The sequence below is a fragment of the Propithecus coquereli genome, unplaced genomic scaffold (genome assembly GCF_000956105.1).
Source record: "Propithecus coquereli isolate 6110/MARCELLA unplaced genomic scaffold, Pcoq_1.0 Scaffold34, whole genome shotgun sequence".
In the NCBI taxonomy this organism is placed as follows: domain Eukaryota; kingdom Metazoa; phylum Chordata; class Mammalia; order Primates; family Indriidae; genus Propithecus; species Propithecus coquereli.
Genome location: NW_012149063.1, coordinates 4197511 through 4216029, shown reverse-complemented (window position 1 = coordinate 4216029; position 18519 = coordinate 4197511). Strand labels below are relative to the sequence as shown.

The following is an 18519-nucleotide window of genomic DNA, read 5'->3' as shown; positions in this document are numbered from 1 at the left end:
TCACTCTGTTGCCCGGGCTAGAGTGCCTGTGGCGTCAGCCTAGCTCACAGCAACCTCAAACTCATGAGCTCAAGCGATTCTCCTGCCTCAGCCTCCCGGGTAGCTGGGACTACAGGCATGCGCCACCATGCCCGGCTAATTTTTTCTATATATTTTTAGCTGTCCAATTAATTTCTTTCTATTTTTGGTAGAGTCGGGGTCTCGCTCTTGCTTAGGCTGGTCTCGAACTCCTGAGCTCAAACCATCCACCCGCCTCGGCCTCCCAGAGTGCTAGGATTACAGGCGTGAGCCACCGCACCCGGCCAGAAATTCAGTTTTATTACAGTACATTCTAACCTAATTTTTACAGTAAAAGCTTTGAAAAAACAGAATATCTGTACATTTGACGTTCTTGAAAAGAACATCTATTTTACATTGGCTATTTTTGTAAGGATCCAGATTTTCCATTCTAGTTCAGTGCTGTTTTGATATATGCCAAGTAAGGTTAACAAAGATATTTCTCCAGCATTTTCCTGTCTCACATCTAATTCTACAAATTTTGCCTGAAATGTGGATAAAAATTGAATATTGTTTTTACCAGCTGCAGACAAAAAGTTTTGTCATGCCACTCGTTCAAATTATAGTAACCTTGAATTTGATACCTGAGTACGAATCACTAGAATAGCCAATGAGTTCTATTTTTGACACCAATCTGTGGCTGAATGAATCTATCAGAAAAATTTATTCTGAAAAGTTTGAAGAATGATTATTTTTTAAGGATATTATCTAATATTAGGGTAATTTTTCTTTTTAAAAGTATTTTCTTGTTTAACAGAAAGAAATTAGATATATCTGTGTCTATTAATTAATAATTTTATTAGAGATGATGATATTTGACTTTTATTGTTTGTTTAGTCAGGCCTGATGAACTCTAGCTAAAGTACAGTGAAGAATAAACTTTAATATCCCCTCCCTCCTTTTTTAATGTTAAAATGGTATCTTTTCATATACTATTAAAATTTTAGTTAATGCATTTCTGCTGATGATTTTAAATCTCTCTAATTTGAGGCTTGTAGAAGTGTTGTGTGTTTTCATGGAGTAATTTTTTTGTCCATCATTCAGTGACATAACCTGTTTTCTTATATTTGGCCTTATTTGCATTGAAGAAAGGCACATATTTTTATTAAGATAAACCAAGAAGCCACATGATTAGATAGATACAAAAACCTTGTTTAATAATCACTGACCTGAGTTCCAAATAAACTTGGGAACATTTGGCCAGACATGGTGGCTCACGCCTGTAATCCTAGCCCTCTGGGAGGCCGAGGCGGGTGGATGGTTTGAGCTCAGGAGTTCAAGAACAGCCTGAGCAAGAGCGAGACCCCGTCTCTATCAAAAATAGAAAGAAATTAATTGGACAGCTAAAAATATATAGAAAAAATTAGCCGGGCATGGTGGCACATGCCTGTAGTCCTAGGTACCCGGGAGGCTGAGGCAGGAGGATCGCTTGAGCCCAGGAGTTTGAGGTTGCTGTGAGCTAGGATGACGCCACGGCACTCTAGCCCGGGCAACAGAGTGAAACTCTGTCTCCAAAAAAAAAAAAAAAAAAAAAATTGGGAACATTAGTTAATTATATCACTATCATCTCTTAAATCCTTTAAATTATCTTTGTGTTTTTTGAACATTCAACTGCTAGAAAATACTTTGTAAATTGACACTAATATCTTAGAATATTTAAATGCCAGAGTAGTTATACAGGTTTTGGTATGATTACAAGTCTAACATTTACACAGCTAAGTTGATTTAAAGAGTATCAGTCTCTCCTTTCTTCATTTTCTCCTAACCACTATTCCATTGTATGTTCTTTGGCCTTTTATAATTAATTACTCTATTCTTTCCATCTTTACTGTAAAACCAAATTCTGTTATTTTGCCTTCCATATTAATTCTTATTATGGTCTATTTATAGTGGTGGGATAGTTGAGAAAAAATAAAGAAGAAAAAAGAAATGACAACATAATTAGCAAGAGCAATAACAAGCTTAAAAATGTCTATATAAAATATGTGCAAATTTTCTACTTTATGCAAATACATAGGTGGCCTGGTTGATGTCCTTTGGATTTGCTCAAGGAAGTCATTAGTCACGATCAGTAGTTTTTCAAACCTTTTTTATGCCACCGAACTATTTCTTCAAAGGGGATCTCATATAGAATCCCAGTATTAAAATAAGAGATGCTGTGGTTGCATAGACAGGTAGAGATTGTGTAAGATGTGTATGGTAGGCTAAAGCCTTAGCTCACCACTCACTTTTTCCTTCCCTTCCCCCTCCCCTTGAATAATTTCTGGGCACAACCTCCTCTCCCCTAAGATATTTCTGGAATACAATTTGAAGATTGCTGATATTATTCTGAACTTTCTGTCAGTGATGAGCCATCTTAGAGATTAAGTATTTGGTGAGTTTCTGCCTATCCACCTCTCCTCACCCCGTGCCCCAGGTTCTAAATCCCCAAATAGGTTTGTATACAGATGAGTGACTCAGGAGAATTGGCAGCAATAGGCTTCATTAAGGGGTTTTGTTTTGTTTTTAATATAGGTGTTGTTAAGATTATTTAAATTCAAAATTAAAAAACGATTTAGTGCATGTTTGCCTGAGGGTCGATGATGAGGCCTAGACTGCAGGTTCAATGGCTTATGGGCTAGAATATAGGTGAATGGGACCTTAAAGAGAAAATATCATCTGTTTTGCAAGCCCTCCAAGTTATTTGTAAGCTATTAGAGCAGAAGCTGCTAATCACTTAACATGTAACACACGATGGAAGTTCTGAAACATAAAAGTGCATGGATATTTGGCGTAATAGCAGGGTAGCCATTCAAATAAGAGAACTGATTGGGTTTTCACTGACATTTATTGATTACTCACTATGTTGCAGATGCTATACTAAGTGTGTTTCTGATATGTTTCCTCACAGTCCTCCTATGCCTATATTATGTTTTACACTGATGAGAAAATGGATTCTTGGGTTAAATAACATGCCAAGGGTTATAGTAACTAACAGACCCAGTGTTTCCTTCTTGGTCTGTTCCTTCAGAAACCCATGGTACTTGCTTTTTAGGAAATTATGGTTCATTTGTGTTGACAGAATAACCCTAAATGTGTCCACATAGTCTATGAGATGAACAGAGTTAAAGGTCAGCACCAGCACATCAGGACATGGGTGAAAAAATTAAGATTCACAGGAAAGGACAAAAGGTGTGCATATGATGGAAACATTCACTTTATAGGCTAATTTAAATACATCTAGGTTTCCCATTCTCATCTTTTACTTTGTTAAACAGTTTTTCAATTTTTTATTACCTATTTCCAAGTTCTTACCTATATATTATAGTCTTAAAATTAATTTTATCCTATCATTTTTTTTCTTTTTCTTCTTCAAATTCTTCTTGGTTTATAGGAGGTAAACCTGTTGTCTTTTTTTCTTTACTGTAATTATAATGCATTTGTTTGATTTTTTTTTGTTTGTTTAAATGAAATGACATTTTCCTCAAAGGGCTGTCCCACCCACATCCCCATAGTGGGAGATTTTACTTCGGAGGGAAATGTCTTTAAAAAACCCTTAAATATCACAAAGGGTATATCCAGTGAAGTATTTAATGAATGTTATTGCTAATAAGTTTTAAGAATTTGTACATGTATTGTATTTATCTCATCCCTCTTTTGGAGATAGCCAGTACTTGTTAGCATTTTAATGGTTCTGAGAAGCTTTGCAGTAAAAAAATCTAACTTCATTCATGTCAGCTGAACTGCCCCTTTATTACCCCGACTTAAAATGTAGCTTTCCCAACCTATCATTGAACAAGTGTTCCTTGGAATATACTTTAGAAAATGATATGGAACCATTTAGAACATTACACTTTCTTTAGTTTCCTAGCTAGAAAATACAGTTTCAAATATAACTGTTTCAGAATTATATTAAGTAATATTTTGTGTGGGTTTTTCTTCTTTTTTTGCTTATTCAAAAGTAGCTGGTTAAGATTTAAGATGGCATTCAAATGGGATCCTGCCATGCTGAAAAATTAGCATAACCTTAAACTATTCTGAAAAATTATGTTTTCTTGACCTTAAATTATATATTTTTTTATAGATTAAGTTAGGAAGGATATGAATAAATTATTATTTGGGGATCTTTTGTTTTAAGATAGATTTAGGCTTTATAAAAATGTGAACTTAGAATTCTTAATTTGGTGATTTTTAGTTCTAAAAATACAGAAGGTTGGTTATTGTTTGAGTTTGGTAATTTTGACAGTGAAACTAAGCTAATGAACTATGTACCCTAAATAACTGGTATGTCAGTTTACCTCCCAGGTAGATGGCTTTCTTTAAGATCTCTGGTTTGTGAAATGAAAATATAAAGGCAATTTATTGGACATATTGAATTTTATTTACAAACAGTAAAATTTTGAAATATTTTTGTATAATTCATTTAGTTTATGTAGGGCATATAGCATATCACATAGAGAAAAAATAAAGAGCACGTGAGTCTTGGAATTATATAGAACCAAATTTGGTTTGAATCCTAGCGCTACCACACTAGTAGTGTTACCTTAAGTAAGTTGTTTAATATTCATTCATTTATTTATCAAGTAATATGCTAGGCACGGAATGGGAGGGTAAGATGGGGAGAAGATATAACACCTGTTTTTAAAGAATTCGGACTCTGGTAACATTCAGTCTAACCTCTCTAAATTTGTTATTTTGTTGGCAGAATGGAGATAAGAGAAGTTTAAAGGCCCAAGATGATACTTAGTGGAACAGTACATGCTCAATAAGAATTAGGTTATTTATTGTCATTCATACTGTTTAATCATAGAACTACTCAGAGACATAAAAATATGGATTAAATCCCTTCCTTGTTTGGGGACCGCAGTGCCCTAGGAGATTTATTTTAAGTTGTCTAATGTGATTCATTATTTAGTCAAATATTCATGGAGTTACTATTAAGTTCAGGAATTATTCTGGCACCAGAAGTACTTAAATTAGGCTTTCTAAAATGCCATTGCCTTTTGCTTTTGCTCTTGGCTTTAATTTTTGACTGAGCATGACAGTGGTTTGTCATATTCCACAAAAATTGCTCGTGTTAGCCTAATGAAAATTTTTGCTGACTGCTAGAGGAACAAACCTGTGATTTGGGACCAAAGCCACCATCTAGAGCAGGAGTCTTCAAACTTTTTCTCTAAAGGGCCAGATATTTTAGACTTTATGGGTCATACTGACTGTTGCAGCTACTTAACTCTACTCTTGTAATGTGAAAGCCGGTATAGACAATACATAAATGAACAAGTGTGGCTGTGTTACAATAAAACTTTATTATGGATACTGAAATTTGAATTTCTTATAATTATCACATAATTAAAACATTCTTTTTGTTTTGGATTTTAAAATTTCAGACATTAAAAAATGTAAAAGCTATGGTTAGGTGATACAAAACAGGTGGCCAAAGAGATTTGGCTCATGGGCCTTAGTTTGCTGACACCCAATCTAGGGAGTAACCTGTGAATGTGCCGTGATCGTTGGATAGTGATTGTCAGGCAAAAAGATAAACGGTCTTTTTTAGTGGGATCAGGGTTTGTGTTCTGCCCCTTTTTCTCATCAAAATTTAGGGTGTTTTGTTTTGTTTTTTTGAGACAGCGTCTCACTCTGTTGCCTGGGCTAGAGTGCAGTGACATCATCATAGCTTACTGGGGACTCAAGCAATCCTCCTGCCTCAGCCTCCTCAGTAGCTGGGACTACAGGCGTGTGCCTCTATGCCGGCTGATTTTTGTATTTTTCGTAGAGATGGGGTCTCGCTTTTGCTCAGGCTGGTCTCAAACTCCTGACCTGAAGTGATCCTACCGTCTTGGCCTCGAGAGTGCTAGGATTACAGCATAAGCCATCTCAACCCGGCCCAAAGTTTAGTTTTATACACTATGTTCGAATAGTAGAAAACTAGTAAGAAAAACTTAACATGATTTTGGTGGGTGGGGGGGGATCCTATCTGGTTAAGAATTTGAAGGACATCTTGTAAAGGCTAATTACTGTCAGATTTCTCATCCACTTCAAGTCAAATTCTGAAAATGTAGAATTTCAGGTCATATGTACAGGGTCTTCTATTCTTGGAATTTTAAAAATTTATACAATAGAAAATTTTGTTTTTAAAATAAATTGTATGTAAATAACTATACATTTATATCTTGTGAGCACTATTTAGCACTATTTGGCCTTGAAAAGGAAATTTTTTATATTAACTGGAATTTTATATATTAAAACTGTAATTTAAAAATCTGTTATCTTGCTTTCCATAGACACCAGAGAAGAAACAATCGGAATCATCCAGGGGAAGAAAGAGAAAAGCAGAAAACCAGAATGAAAGTAGTCAGGGTAAGCAAACAGTATATTCCTTCAGAGCCCAGGAGACATTTACAATTAATGTTTCTGATTTTTTAACCAATTAATATTCTGATCGTTAAATAATAATATGAAATTGCAATCTTTCTACACATAGGTAGTTAGTGTATGATTACCGTTTTTAGGCATTTGGACATTTCTCTCAGTTTTTTATTTGGGTCCTAGAAAGACTAATAATAATGTCCAAATCTGAGAAGCATCACTTCATTTTTCTTTATTTATACGAATTATGGTATTGAAATGGCTTGTTTTTGAATAAAAACTTTAAATCTCACTTTAAAAGAAGTACCCAAACTTCTCCATTTTATTTTCTTTTAAAAAGGCCTATATAAAAATAAGAGAGACTCTAATTAAAGCACCATCTTTTTCTTTCCATACCTATTCTTCATCCTTTCTTGTATACCACTCTTTTGTGATAATGAGCTAAGAAAATTATTTTCCATAGGCTATAAAATCTCTCATAATGGACAGCAAAATAGTACTTTCATTTAATTTGGGCACTCAAAATTAAAGACAATAAATTGGGCTCTTAAAACATGTATATTGATGATTTTATACAAAATGTTACATGTATTAGAGTCAATCTTTAACCATAAGATCTGAGGCCATGGCTTACTGATTTTTATATGGCACTGGAATCAAGGAGTATAAATGTCTTTGTGAAAGGAAGGGATTAAGTCATTTTAGGACCTTTTCTCTAGGTATGTAGTACTTTGTCTCTTGATTTGTACTGTGTTGCTTTTTGATCTTAATACAGTTCCCCCAAGTAGTGGTTAGTGGACTTGGAGCTTTATTTATTGTAAAGATACATTGATTGCTATAGTTTCAACTGCAGATAAACTCAAAAACAAGCCTGTAAATAGGCTGGGGCTTTTGGGTTGGTTGATCCAACCTGTCTTAAATACTCATGTTTTTTTCTTTGTTTATGATCTGCCATCCACAGAATTGTCTGATTTTCTTCTGGTTTTAGGATGGCTATCTAAATTGGATTTACTCATTTCAGCTTCCTCACCTAAACTGTTTTTAGGGAGAGACTGGCTTTCTATGTCCCACCCCCCACTTCTTTGGGGTAAGCTTCTTCAAGCCCAAAGCAAACCTCTCCTATCATCTTATGGTCCAGATTGGGTTATATGTCCATTCCAAAACCAGTTATGTCCAGCAGAGGTACTGTTGCCCTGACAAAAATCAGGCCCATCTTTGGAATTGAAAATTGGGTAAAGCTCCCCTTAAAAATACAGGCTGTAGCAGCACAGTTCACAATTGCAAAGATGTGGAAACAACCCAAGTGCCCATCAATACATGAGTGGATTAATAAAGTGTGGTATATGTATACCATGAAGTTCTATCAGCCAAAGAACAATGGTGATACAGCACCTCTTGTATTTTCCTGGATAGAGCTGGATGGAACCTATTCTACTAAGTGAAGTATCCCAAGAATGGAAAAACAAGCACCACATCTACTCACCATCAAATTGGTATTAACTGATCAACTTAAGTCCACATATAGTAATAACATTCATTGGGTGTCAGGCAGACGGGAGTGGGGAGGAGGGGATGGGTATATACACACCTAATGGGTGCAGTACGCACTGTCTGGGGGATGGACACGCTTGAAGTTCTGACTCGGGTGGGGCAAGGGCAGTATATGTAACCTAAACATTTGTACCCCCATAATATGCTGAAATAAAAAAAAAAAAAATACAGGCTGTGTGGAGAAGGGATGATACCTGAACAACATTGGATTTCTGGTAAGGAGGGAAAGGGAACTGGGAGTGGGGGCTGTCTGGGAGTCACATTGCTCTGAAGTTACAGGTGCTATATCAGGGGTCTGGGTGGGAGTAGGTGTTAACACAACAAAATTAAGGTTTAGTTAGGGAAAAAGAATTGGGGAAATAGTTTCTGGATAGGCAGACAAAAACATCTCTATCTTCACTAAAAAAAAGCACTTCTTCAGAATCTGCAGGGAAATTATTATAGACCAGAAGGGAAATTCCTTTGGTGTAAAACCTTTACAGTCTTCTCTAATCTCTAAATCTTTACAAAACCATTGTTAAAAATTTTTAGGCAGCATTTATAGTCCTGAGTACTTGTTTGGGTTTTAAAAAAATCCTCTTACCTTGTTCTAAGAAGAATTTAAAGTTGTTGAACTTTTTAGTGTATTGTTTGTTCATCTCAGGAGTGCCTCGCACATAGTAACCACTTAAGAAATATTTGTTGAATAAAAATAAATAAATGCATGAATATAAGTCAGTATTGAATGGATAAAGTATGTATGTCTATAGTATACAAAGCTTTTGACTCCATGATACTATTAGTTTTTCTGTTATAACTTGAAGAAGTCATGTATTCTATATAGTTGTAATCAAGGACGATTGCCTTTCCCTCAAAAAGCATCTCTATACACTGTATTTTCTTAGCAGGTTCTTAATTCAGTATTTAAAAAACTGGATCAGGATGGTTGTGGTGGCTCTCATGCCTGTAATCCTAGCACTCTGGGAGGCCAAGGCAGGAGGATCTCTTGAGCCCAGGAGTTTGAGGTTGCTGTGAGTTAGGCTGACACCGTGGCACTCTAGCCCCAGCAACAGAGCAAGACTCTGTCTCAAAAAAATAGAAAAATAAAAAAACTGCATCAGAGTTCATCTGAGAGCAAAATGTTTAATTAAAGAACAATATGATCTGTAACGACTTAGTTCACTCCATCAGTATGGTCATATAAGAACAATATTTGAAATATAGCTTGTTAAAACGTATCCTATTAATTTGGAAATGCTTTTTAGAAAATCAAAACACATTTAGAAAATAACAGTGAAGCATGTTATTGTGAGTTTGGCAGGATCATGTTATGGTTTATAGTAATCAAAGCTTTACAGGTAAGAAGTAGTTTTTGAGTTATGCAGTTGCCATTTGTCTTTTCTTTTTTATTTATTGATTTGCTTTTCTGAAATTAGTAGTTACTAAGCAATATTAATAATATAGTTTTAAAATAGTAGATCTATAACGTTATTTGTCTGATTCTCCAATAATTGGGACTTTTAAAAATAAGCATGTTTCTCTTGAAATGTCATTTGATTTTTGAATTTCTGAAATTGGTATCTGATCTTCTGAGGATTCTTAATATTTTTTTGATGTTCATCACTACCCTACTAACATGCTTTTTATATTTTAGGAAAAAGTATTGGGGCACGTGGCCACAAAATTAGTGACTATTTTGAAGTAAGTTCATTGAGAATTATCTCCAGTTCCTAATTCAATATAATTCTGCTGTGAGCTACAAATAATTTCTTTGAAGCACAAGGTCAACTTTTGATTATCTGCTTGATTAGAGCTGAGCTTTAGTAGTATGTTATAGCCTTTCTTCCTGGGAACCTTAAAATTTACCTTTACATTGGTACGGCACATCATACATTTCAAAGTACTTCCTCACATATTTGCTTATAACAACCTAAGATAAGCAAAGTAGGTATTAGCATTTCTGTTTTACAGACAATGAAACAGAGTACCAGAAATATAAAGTAGCCTACCTAAAGTCAACTTATAAATGGTAGAGTAAAGAATGGAACTTAAAGTCTACCAGCTCTCCAGTTCAGAATTTTTTCTGCTATGAATACAGGCTTTATCACACCTCAGCAACATTTGAGCCCTGTTGATGGGGATTAAATAATTGATAGAGATGTGAATCTAAGAGTCCCTGAAAACAATAAAGAGTGGTAGATTTAGATTCTTACCCAAGAGTAACATTCAGGAGTGTTTCCTTGCTTCTACATAGAAACACTTTTGGCTACCAGTTTTACATTAGAAAACATGAATGTGATTTTTAAAACAACAAACATAATCTACTCAATTGAAAAATACTTACATTTACTTGAGATTGAAGCCAGAATTGGCTGAATATCAAAAGGGCTGAAATTTAAAACAATTTTTTAAAATCCTCCATTGCTTTTTTTCTTGGGGAAAATTTTCTAAGGTAAAATTGTTGCTGACCACTAGATACCTAATGCTATTTAGTTGAAGTCAGTCACTCGTTAATATCATTAAGAACCTTTGCCAAAGGTAAGATCAATTTGAATAGACAAATATCTCTTGAATGCTTACTATGTGCCGGGTGTTACGCTAGGCACTCTATAGATAAAATAAATGAGGCAGAATCTCTAGGTTGTGGGAAGTTTTTAAATGAACATGGTAGGAAGACTGCATCTCTGCTGTTAGTGTCAAAGTTAATTAAACAAAAAATGATGAAGTAGGCAATAAACTATACCCCCTGAGGAAGACAGTTGCAGCAAGTTGTTTTCTTTTCCCATCCTTGGTAGGAACATGAGCTAGGAGAAAAGGTATCTATGGAATAGATTAGTTGGCTTCTCTTCATATGCAGCTAAATCATGTATTTTGTAAGAAATAATTTATTTTTTTAAAGATTTTATCCTGTTAGAGGGAAGGGAATTATCCTGTATAACTCTTTCATACAGTGCCGTGAGCATTTGGATATTTAACAGATCTTGAGAGTGAAAATTCTGTTTAAGATAGTTATGTTCACAAATATCTATGTGTAAACATTTTTAAGTTTTTTGGGATTAGAGACCATATTCGTTCAAGAAACATGTATAAGGAAATTGTGCTAAGATTTGGGAGAAAAACAGAAAGTTCATTTTGGGGAATTTATTTGTCTTTGAGTCAGCCACAGTAACAAATTAGAGTCAGAATGCAGTGTAATAAGGATCTTTATAAAATGTAGCCTCATCATGTTTTTGTGATCAGTACTCTTCTTGTTAATGTTTTAGATCTTGGCTGTAACTGAACTCAGTTTTGCTTTTTTTGGAACCATTTAAATGACTATTTGATTTAATTTAAAATAAGATATTTAAATTAATTCTTAATACCATGTCTAATACAACAACTACGCCTGCTTTAATAAATAATGATGTTTCCTTTTTCTTTTTCTCAGTACCAAGGTGGAAATGGCTCAAGTCCAGTAAGAGGCATACCTCCGGCAATCCGTTCTCCTCAAAATTCACATTCACATTCCACTCCTTCCTCATCTGTGAGTTTTTATTAATATCTTTCAAGTTTTTCATGCATATTCTTTGGGAGGTTATATGCATTGAATAACTTTTATAGTTTGTTGTCTTTATTGAGAATTTCTATATCAATTAGTGTTTATCTTTTAAAAAAATCATTTCTGTGAAGTGAGTTGATAATTTGATGCTGTTAGAACTTTATTTCTGAAAGTGAGCTTCATAAAGATTTTCTGAATTAATTATATCTAACAATCATTGTTTTTGCAAAAGAAAGTTGTTGAGCCTGTGGGGCTAACATGAATACTCTTGTATCAGTCCTAATTCAGTTATTGATTCCTAATTTCTAACTTTCTTACCAATTAAATTTGTTAAGCACTAAAATAACACAGTTTTTTTCCTGGGAATCCTTAAGAAAAAGGCAGGCTGTGTAGTTCAGCATAGTAGAAGAATCTTGGACCTAAAAATTGTCTTACGACTTTTTGGTTTGTTTCTAACATTTTAAGATCTTTTATATGCATTGCTTTGCATATAAACAATGGATTCATTTTTAATTTTACTTTCATTGTGTGCAAGTTCAATATCTAACCAGAAAAACAATACTGGTTTTCAGTAATTTACAGATGAATTAAAGATTTTTAAAAATTAGAGTTGGCACTTCTTTATTCAAACACTTTGTTTTCATTTCTTTTGTCCCCTTCCAGTCCTTGTCTGTAGACACACTTGGTTGTGTCTTACTTGTTTGTACCTTCAGGCACATCATGTCTCCATTGGCATATACAGAGTAAGGCATAAGATTCAACAGTAATTTTAGGTAAAGAGTTATAGTGATGGCATTGATACAGTGTTGTATTCTGCTGCTTTTAATGAGTATATTTTTAAACTAGTGATCAGATAAACAATGAAACTCATCAGTAAATTGATACTAAACTACATATGGGCATGCATTATTGTCCCTAGTACTAAGATTCTATATTAACATCTTTTTTATTTTTACTTTCTGAACTATCATAATTGGTTTTTAATATTTTTGTTTCAAAATAATTTAGCCTTACTTTGTTTAACAGTGTGAAAGCTTTAAGATTTATTTTAATGGCACTAGAATGCAAACTCCATGAGAAGCAGGGAATATATGATTGTATCTCTCACTGGGCCTTATGTAGGAAGTACTCCAGTGAATGCTTGTTGAATAAATGGTGATTAAAAGTTTTAAAAAGTCAAATTATATTTCAATTCAGGTATTATCCAGATAGAAACTTCTTCAGAAATGTTAAGTAATTGTTGCTAAGTTGAAACCTACTTGTTTTTTCTTGCTAACGTAAAAATTTTAATATATTTTTTTAGGTTCGACCGAATAGCCCTTCTCCTACTGCATTAGCTTTTGGGGACCACCCTATTGTACAACCAAAGCAGTTATCTTTTAAAATTACTCAGGTAAATATTAATTAAAAATTTTTTTCTATGACTTCTAAGAAAACCACTGTCCAACTTTGGTTGGACAACTTAGTTGTGCAATTAACAACTAAGATGTCTATTGTTTGCCTTAGGTATAAAGCAAAATTATACATAAAGAAAGCTAACTTAACAAAAAAAACCCCAGAATTTGTAGGGAGGGGTGAGAAATTGAAACACCCAATTTACTGTCAGCTTGTCCTTTGTTACACACTGGCAAATATTTAGATGTTTTAAGAAAGTCAAATAATCAGAACTTAATATCCAAGTATATATAATTGATGTCTTTGTGAGGCTGCTATATTTGTCATAAGTGGACATTAAAGTAATTCATTTGAGTATCTATATTTATGAATGTGTAAATATGTACTACAAATTAGATAATTTGAAAATTGAATTTGGATATTTTTTAAACTTATTTACTTTCATGAATTTTGAGTACTAAGTTTTCATTTTAATTTTTGACGTGATAGTTTTTGGGTGACACTTTTTCTCAAACTGGGGATTGGAAGAATAGATCCTGTTGCTTGACCAACTCAACTTGCTAATTTATTTCCATTAGACTTTATTTGTTGGGTCATGTCCAAACTGTTATGCATGTATCAAAACCTCTTTTCTTTGGATGATTCCGAGGCTAGGATTACAAAGTCATTGAGCAGCTCATGAAGGTTTTGATGCATGACATGTTGGTAAATGGACACAAATTTCTGTTAGATGAGGAATAATTTCAAGGGATCTTTTTCGTACATTATGGTTACTACAGTTAATAACAACATGTTATATATATATATATATATATATATATGAAAATTGCTAAAAGTAGATTTTAAATGTTCACACCACAAAAAAGGATAGGTATGTGTCAAATAGCTTGATTTAGCCATGCCACAATGTGTATATATCTTAAAACATCATGTTGTACACCATAAATATATACAATTTTTACTTGTCAATTTAAAAATAATTTTAAAAAAGTTTTAGCAAAATTCAGAGATCAACTAGAGTGATATATAGCACAGAGCCAGTGGATATATTAAATTTTAATGAGAAACATCAGTATTCTAAATAATTAACCTCTTTAAATATTGGCAAGTTTGTAGCATTTATACTTCTTAGATATACTTTTAAAATATGCTTTTAAAATTGCACTAAGAGTTTTTGGAATACACTTTACATATACATACAAATGTATATAGTTTCTCTGCTTTTTAAAGTCTGAGTAAAATCTAGTTTTATGTTTACATGCAACAACGTATATAATGGAGATAATAAAACAGCTTTCTTTCATTTAGACTGATCTCACAATGCTGAAATTAGCAGCATTAGAAAGTAATAAAAACCAGGACCTGGAAAAGAAGGAAGGTCGTATAGATGATTTGCTCAGGGTAAGTAATAACTCATAGATGGAAAAAAATTGAGTAAGTTATTTGGCAACAGTGGATCTATTGAAGAAATAATTACCATTGTAAAAAAATTCTATAGTTGGAAAACAGTAAGCTTTTTTCTGTTAGTGTAAATACATAATTGAAAATATCAACTTTATAGTGAAAATATTTTATTAAATCTTTAAATGTAAATTTAGAAACAGTTGATGAAACTAGAAGGAAGTTTATAAAATTTATTTTTATGTGACCAGCCACCATAAGAGCCATTTCATGTTAGTTTAAAGTTAATTGGTTTTGTTATACCTTGACATCTAATACTATAAAGGATAAAGTAACTGCTACAATTCTATGAGTTTTTTAATGGAAACTTTACTAAAGAATACATCCAGAGGTATGCTTATAATGTGAGTAAGATATAAAGCAGTAGTTCTTACCCCTTGCTGCTCCTTAGAATCACCAGATGGAAAGGATGCCTCAACTACTAATGCCTGAACACTGAGGGGTTCTGGTCAAATTGATATGATATAGGTCTTGGGCACTGGTAATTTTAAAAGCTCCTCCTCCTGATTCTAATTTAAGCCATTAAATTGGCTTAAACAATTGGCTTAAACAATTGGCTTCAACAACATATTATTTAGTTTGTTTCTGAACTTTATTTAAGTGAAATTATCTTGTACGGACCCTTTTGCCTTGCTTGTTTTCACTGAATATTATATGTGAGAGTCAACCACATTGATGAGAATAACTGTAGTTTGTTCATTTCACTGCTAAGTAGTAAGACATTATATAAGAACATTCTTGTACATGTCTTCTAGGGAAAAGATGAAATAATTTCTCTGTGGTATGTGCTTAGGAAAGACATGGCCAAAGTACAGGGCATGGACATCTTTCACTTTACGGTACCAAATTTTTCCAAATTTGTCAATTTATACTCCCAACAGCAGTGGGCCAGAAAAAAATCCTATTGCTCATCTTCCTTGCCAGGGCTTGGTATAATAAGATTTTCTCTAAAAAATTTTCTTTTTTTTGCTGATCTATGAATATAGTGTCTTGTGGTTTTATTATGCATTCCGTACTTACTAATTGGTTGTGAGCATGTTTTAAAATATTTATTAACTGTGTTTCTTCTGTGAAATAACTGTGTTTTTTGCCCATTTTGCTTATTGGATTGTTTGTCTTTTTGTTATTGATGCCAACATTGGTTATGTATCTTACTTTACTCTCTGTGAGTTGTCTTTTCATTTCTTCATGCTGTCTTTTGATGATTAGATACATTTTTAATTTTTATATGATTAAATATATATTTTTGTTTATAGTTTGTTTTGCTTATACTAAATTGTTAGCAAAGATATGTCAAAAGAATTAATTCTTTTTAACTCTTAAGATTGTAAAAATGTTCTCCTATATATTCTGTTAAAAGTTTTATGTTCTGATTGTTAATCTCACTGGAATTGGTTTTTGGGTGTGATGTGAAGTAGGATTTCCTTTTAATTTCTTTCTATATGGATAACCAGTTGTCCAGCCCCATTTAATTAACCAGTTCATTCTTAAACTGCCAACTCCATCATAAAATCTTGTTGCCATTTACAACTGGATCTATTTCTGTGTTCTATATCATGTTCCATTATTCTATTTATGTGTCTCTGCACTGGTACTGCAGCATCTTTTTATCATTTAGCAGTTGCCTTTGGCCATTTAGTAGCAGAGAGCATAAACAGAAGTACTTTAAATGAGATGACTGTTTATTTTTCAAGAGAACAGAAGTGGGCAGCCCAGGTATGATTGCTCCACAGTGTCATATGTGACATTAGTGCATTCAGTTTTCCCTATGTCCTCATCCTTAGTTCATGGCTTCCGTCTTAAAGGTCACATCAAGATCCAGTATATCTGTTTGAATCACAATTACGATGTCTGTGTTCTAAGCAGAAAACAGGAGGAGGAGGGGAAGAAGAAAAAGCACAGTAATTGTGTATGCAGCCTTCTTGAATATCCCACTGAACAACTTCTGCTGATGTCTCTCATTGATCATCCTTAACGGTTGCCAGGGAAACGAGGAAATATAGTCTTTTAGTTAGGCACGTATCAATCCAAAATAAAACATGGAATTTCTGGCCAGGCGTGGTGGCTCACGCCTGTAATCCTAGCACTCTGGGAGGCCGAGGCAGGTGGATTGTTCGAGCTCAGGAGTTTGAGACCAGCCTGAGCAAGAGGAAGACCCCGTCTCTACTAAAAATAGAAAGAAATTAGCTGGACAACTAAAAATAAATATATAAAAAAAAATTAGCCAGGCATGGTGGCGTATGCCTGTAGTCCCAGCTACTTGGGAGGCTGAGGCAGAAGGATTGCTTGAGCCCAGGAGTTTGAGGTTGCTGTGAGCTAGGCTGATGCCACAGCACCCTAGCCCGGGCAACAGAGTGAGACTCTATCTCAAAAAAAAAAAAAAAACATGGAATTTCCATTATTAGGGAAAAAGGGGATTTGGGTGGTCATAATTACTGTAGCTTTACATTAAGTTGTGATACATAGTTGGACAAGTATCCTCTCCTTCATTTTGTCTATTTTTGGCCCTTTGCAGTCTCAGAGAAATTTTGGAGTCAGTTTTCCAAGTTACACGCATACATACCACGCACACACAGTTTGGGCTTCTGTTTGAATTGCACTTAATGATGAGGGTCTGTTGATGCTAAATTCTATTCCCTCTTCCTTGAAAAACAGTTTTATTGAATATATAATTTTAGATTGATAGTTGTTTTCTCCCAGCACTTTTAAGATATTATGCCCTGTCTTTTGGCTTCTACCATGATTGGCCTAGACCTGTGATTCTCAAAGTGTGATCCCAGAGCAGAAACATCAGTAATACTGGAGAACTTGTTAGAAATGGAAATTTTCAGGCCTTTCTCCAGACATACTGACTTCGAAACTCTGGGGATAGGCTCCAGCAAATGAGTTCTACCAAGCCCTTCAGGTTATTCTCTTGCCACTATACTAGACTAATTCTGAGGTTAGAGAGAGAACTCTTCCCTGAGCAAAGTGAACAGAATTGATACTCTGTTGCCTAGGAAGAATGATGGGGATAGTTAGTTATTAGCTAGGCAATTTACATCCACAAGTTTAATGGTGAAAATGTTTTGTTTTAAGAGATAGAAGAAAACTCACCTTTGTTTTTAAGTGTTAGACACTTTATATACCACATTTCAGTTCTTTTTAACTAAGGTCGATGGGGTTGCCCCTATTTAGAAATAAGAAAATTGAACTTAGGTGCAAATAACTTACTTAACTTAGCCAAAGTTATATACCTTAGGGTATGGATTGGAATGTATGGAACATGGATATAAATTCCATGTACTTTCCACTACACAGTTACAGTTAAGTAACATTTAACAGTATTATCCCATAGTAAGTAGGCTTTTTATTTTTAGTATCATACTTAAATATTTGATATTATCAATCCTATGTGTATATAATTTATCAAAACATTAAAATGTTTTTAAGCTTTTCATATATACAAATTCTAGACTTTGTGCATTTTCTACTTATGTTTTAGGCTAACTGTGATCTCAGACGGCAAATAGATGAACAACAAAAATTACTTGAAAAATACAAAGAACGATTAAATAAATGCATATCAATGAGCAAGAAACTTCTTATTGAAAAGGCAAGTTAAAAGTTTAGTAAGTTTTCCATTCCCCTTTACTAGCCCCTTTTGCCTTGTATGTTTTTAAAATTCAAATGAATAAAATTGATGATTTTCTTCCTTCTTTTTTCAGAGTACACAAGAAAAACTCTCAAGCAGAGAGAAGAGTATGCAAGATAGATTACGTCTTGGGCACTTTACAACAGTTAGGCATGGCGCTTCATTTACTGAACAGTGGACAGATGGTTTTGCATTTCAGAATCTTGTGAAGTTAGTCATTCTTATGTTTAAAAAAATGTAGTATTCATTTGGGTTTTCATTACTTTAAAAGATTATAGATTTAGGATTATATTCTGCATCTCCTCATTATTCTTTGAAATCCCAGAATTTAGTACATTCGAAAGGAATATGAAATAGAGGTATTACAATTTTAGCTTTAGCAGACTTCTTGATTAATTAGCATTCATCTATGTAGGATAATGTATTATTCTAAATCAAACTTTCCAAAATATAAACTGAACCTCTAGCTTTATAGATGATATTTTGGGAGGAGAATTGTTAAAAATTTAATTTTCATTGGAAGGGGTGTCTCTCTCTCTCCCCCCACCCCCACCCCCCG

At 33.8% G+C, this 18519-nt stretch overlaps 1 protein-coding gene across 3 annotated transcripts in view; it reads left to right on the top strand.

The window, feature by feature from the left end:
• TLK1 (tousled-like kinase 1) overlaps nt 1-18519 on the top strand; it is a 156685-nt gene that overhangs the window by 82278 nt on the left and 55888 nt on the right. For all 3 annotated transcript variants that reach the window (XM_012650795.1, XM_012650794.1, XM_012650796.1), the window contains 7 exons: nt 6318-6393; nt 9587-9633; nt 11360-11455; nt 12774-12863; nt 14174-14266; nt 17811-17921; nt 18034-18170. In XM_012650795.1, the coding sequence (XP_012506249.1) occupies nt 6318-6393; nt 9587-9633; nt 11360-11455; nt 12774-12863; nt 14174-14266; nt 17811-17921; nt 18034-18170 (650 nt within the window). The remainder of the gene's footprint in view (nt 1-6317; nt 6394-9586; nt 9634-11359; nt 11456-12773; nt 12864-14173; nt 14267-17810; nt 17922-18033; nt 18171-18519) is intronic.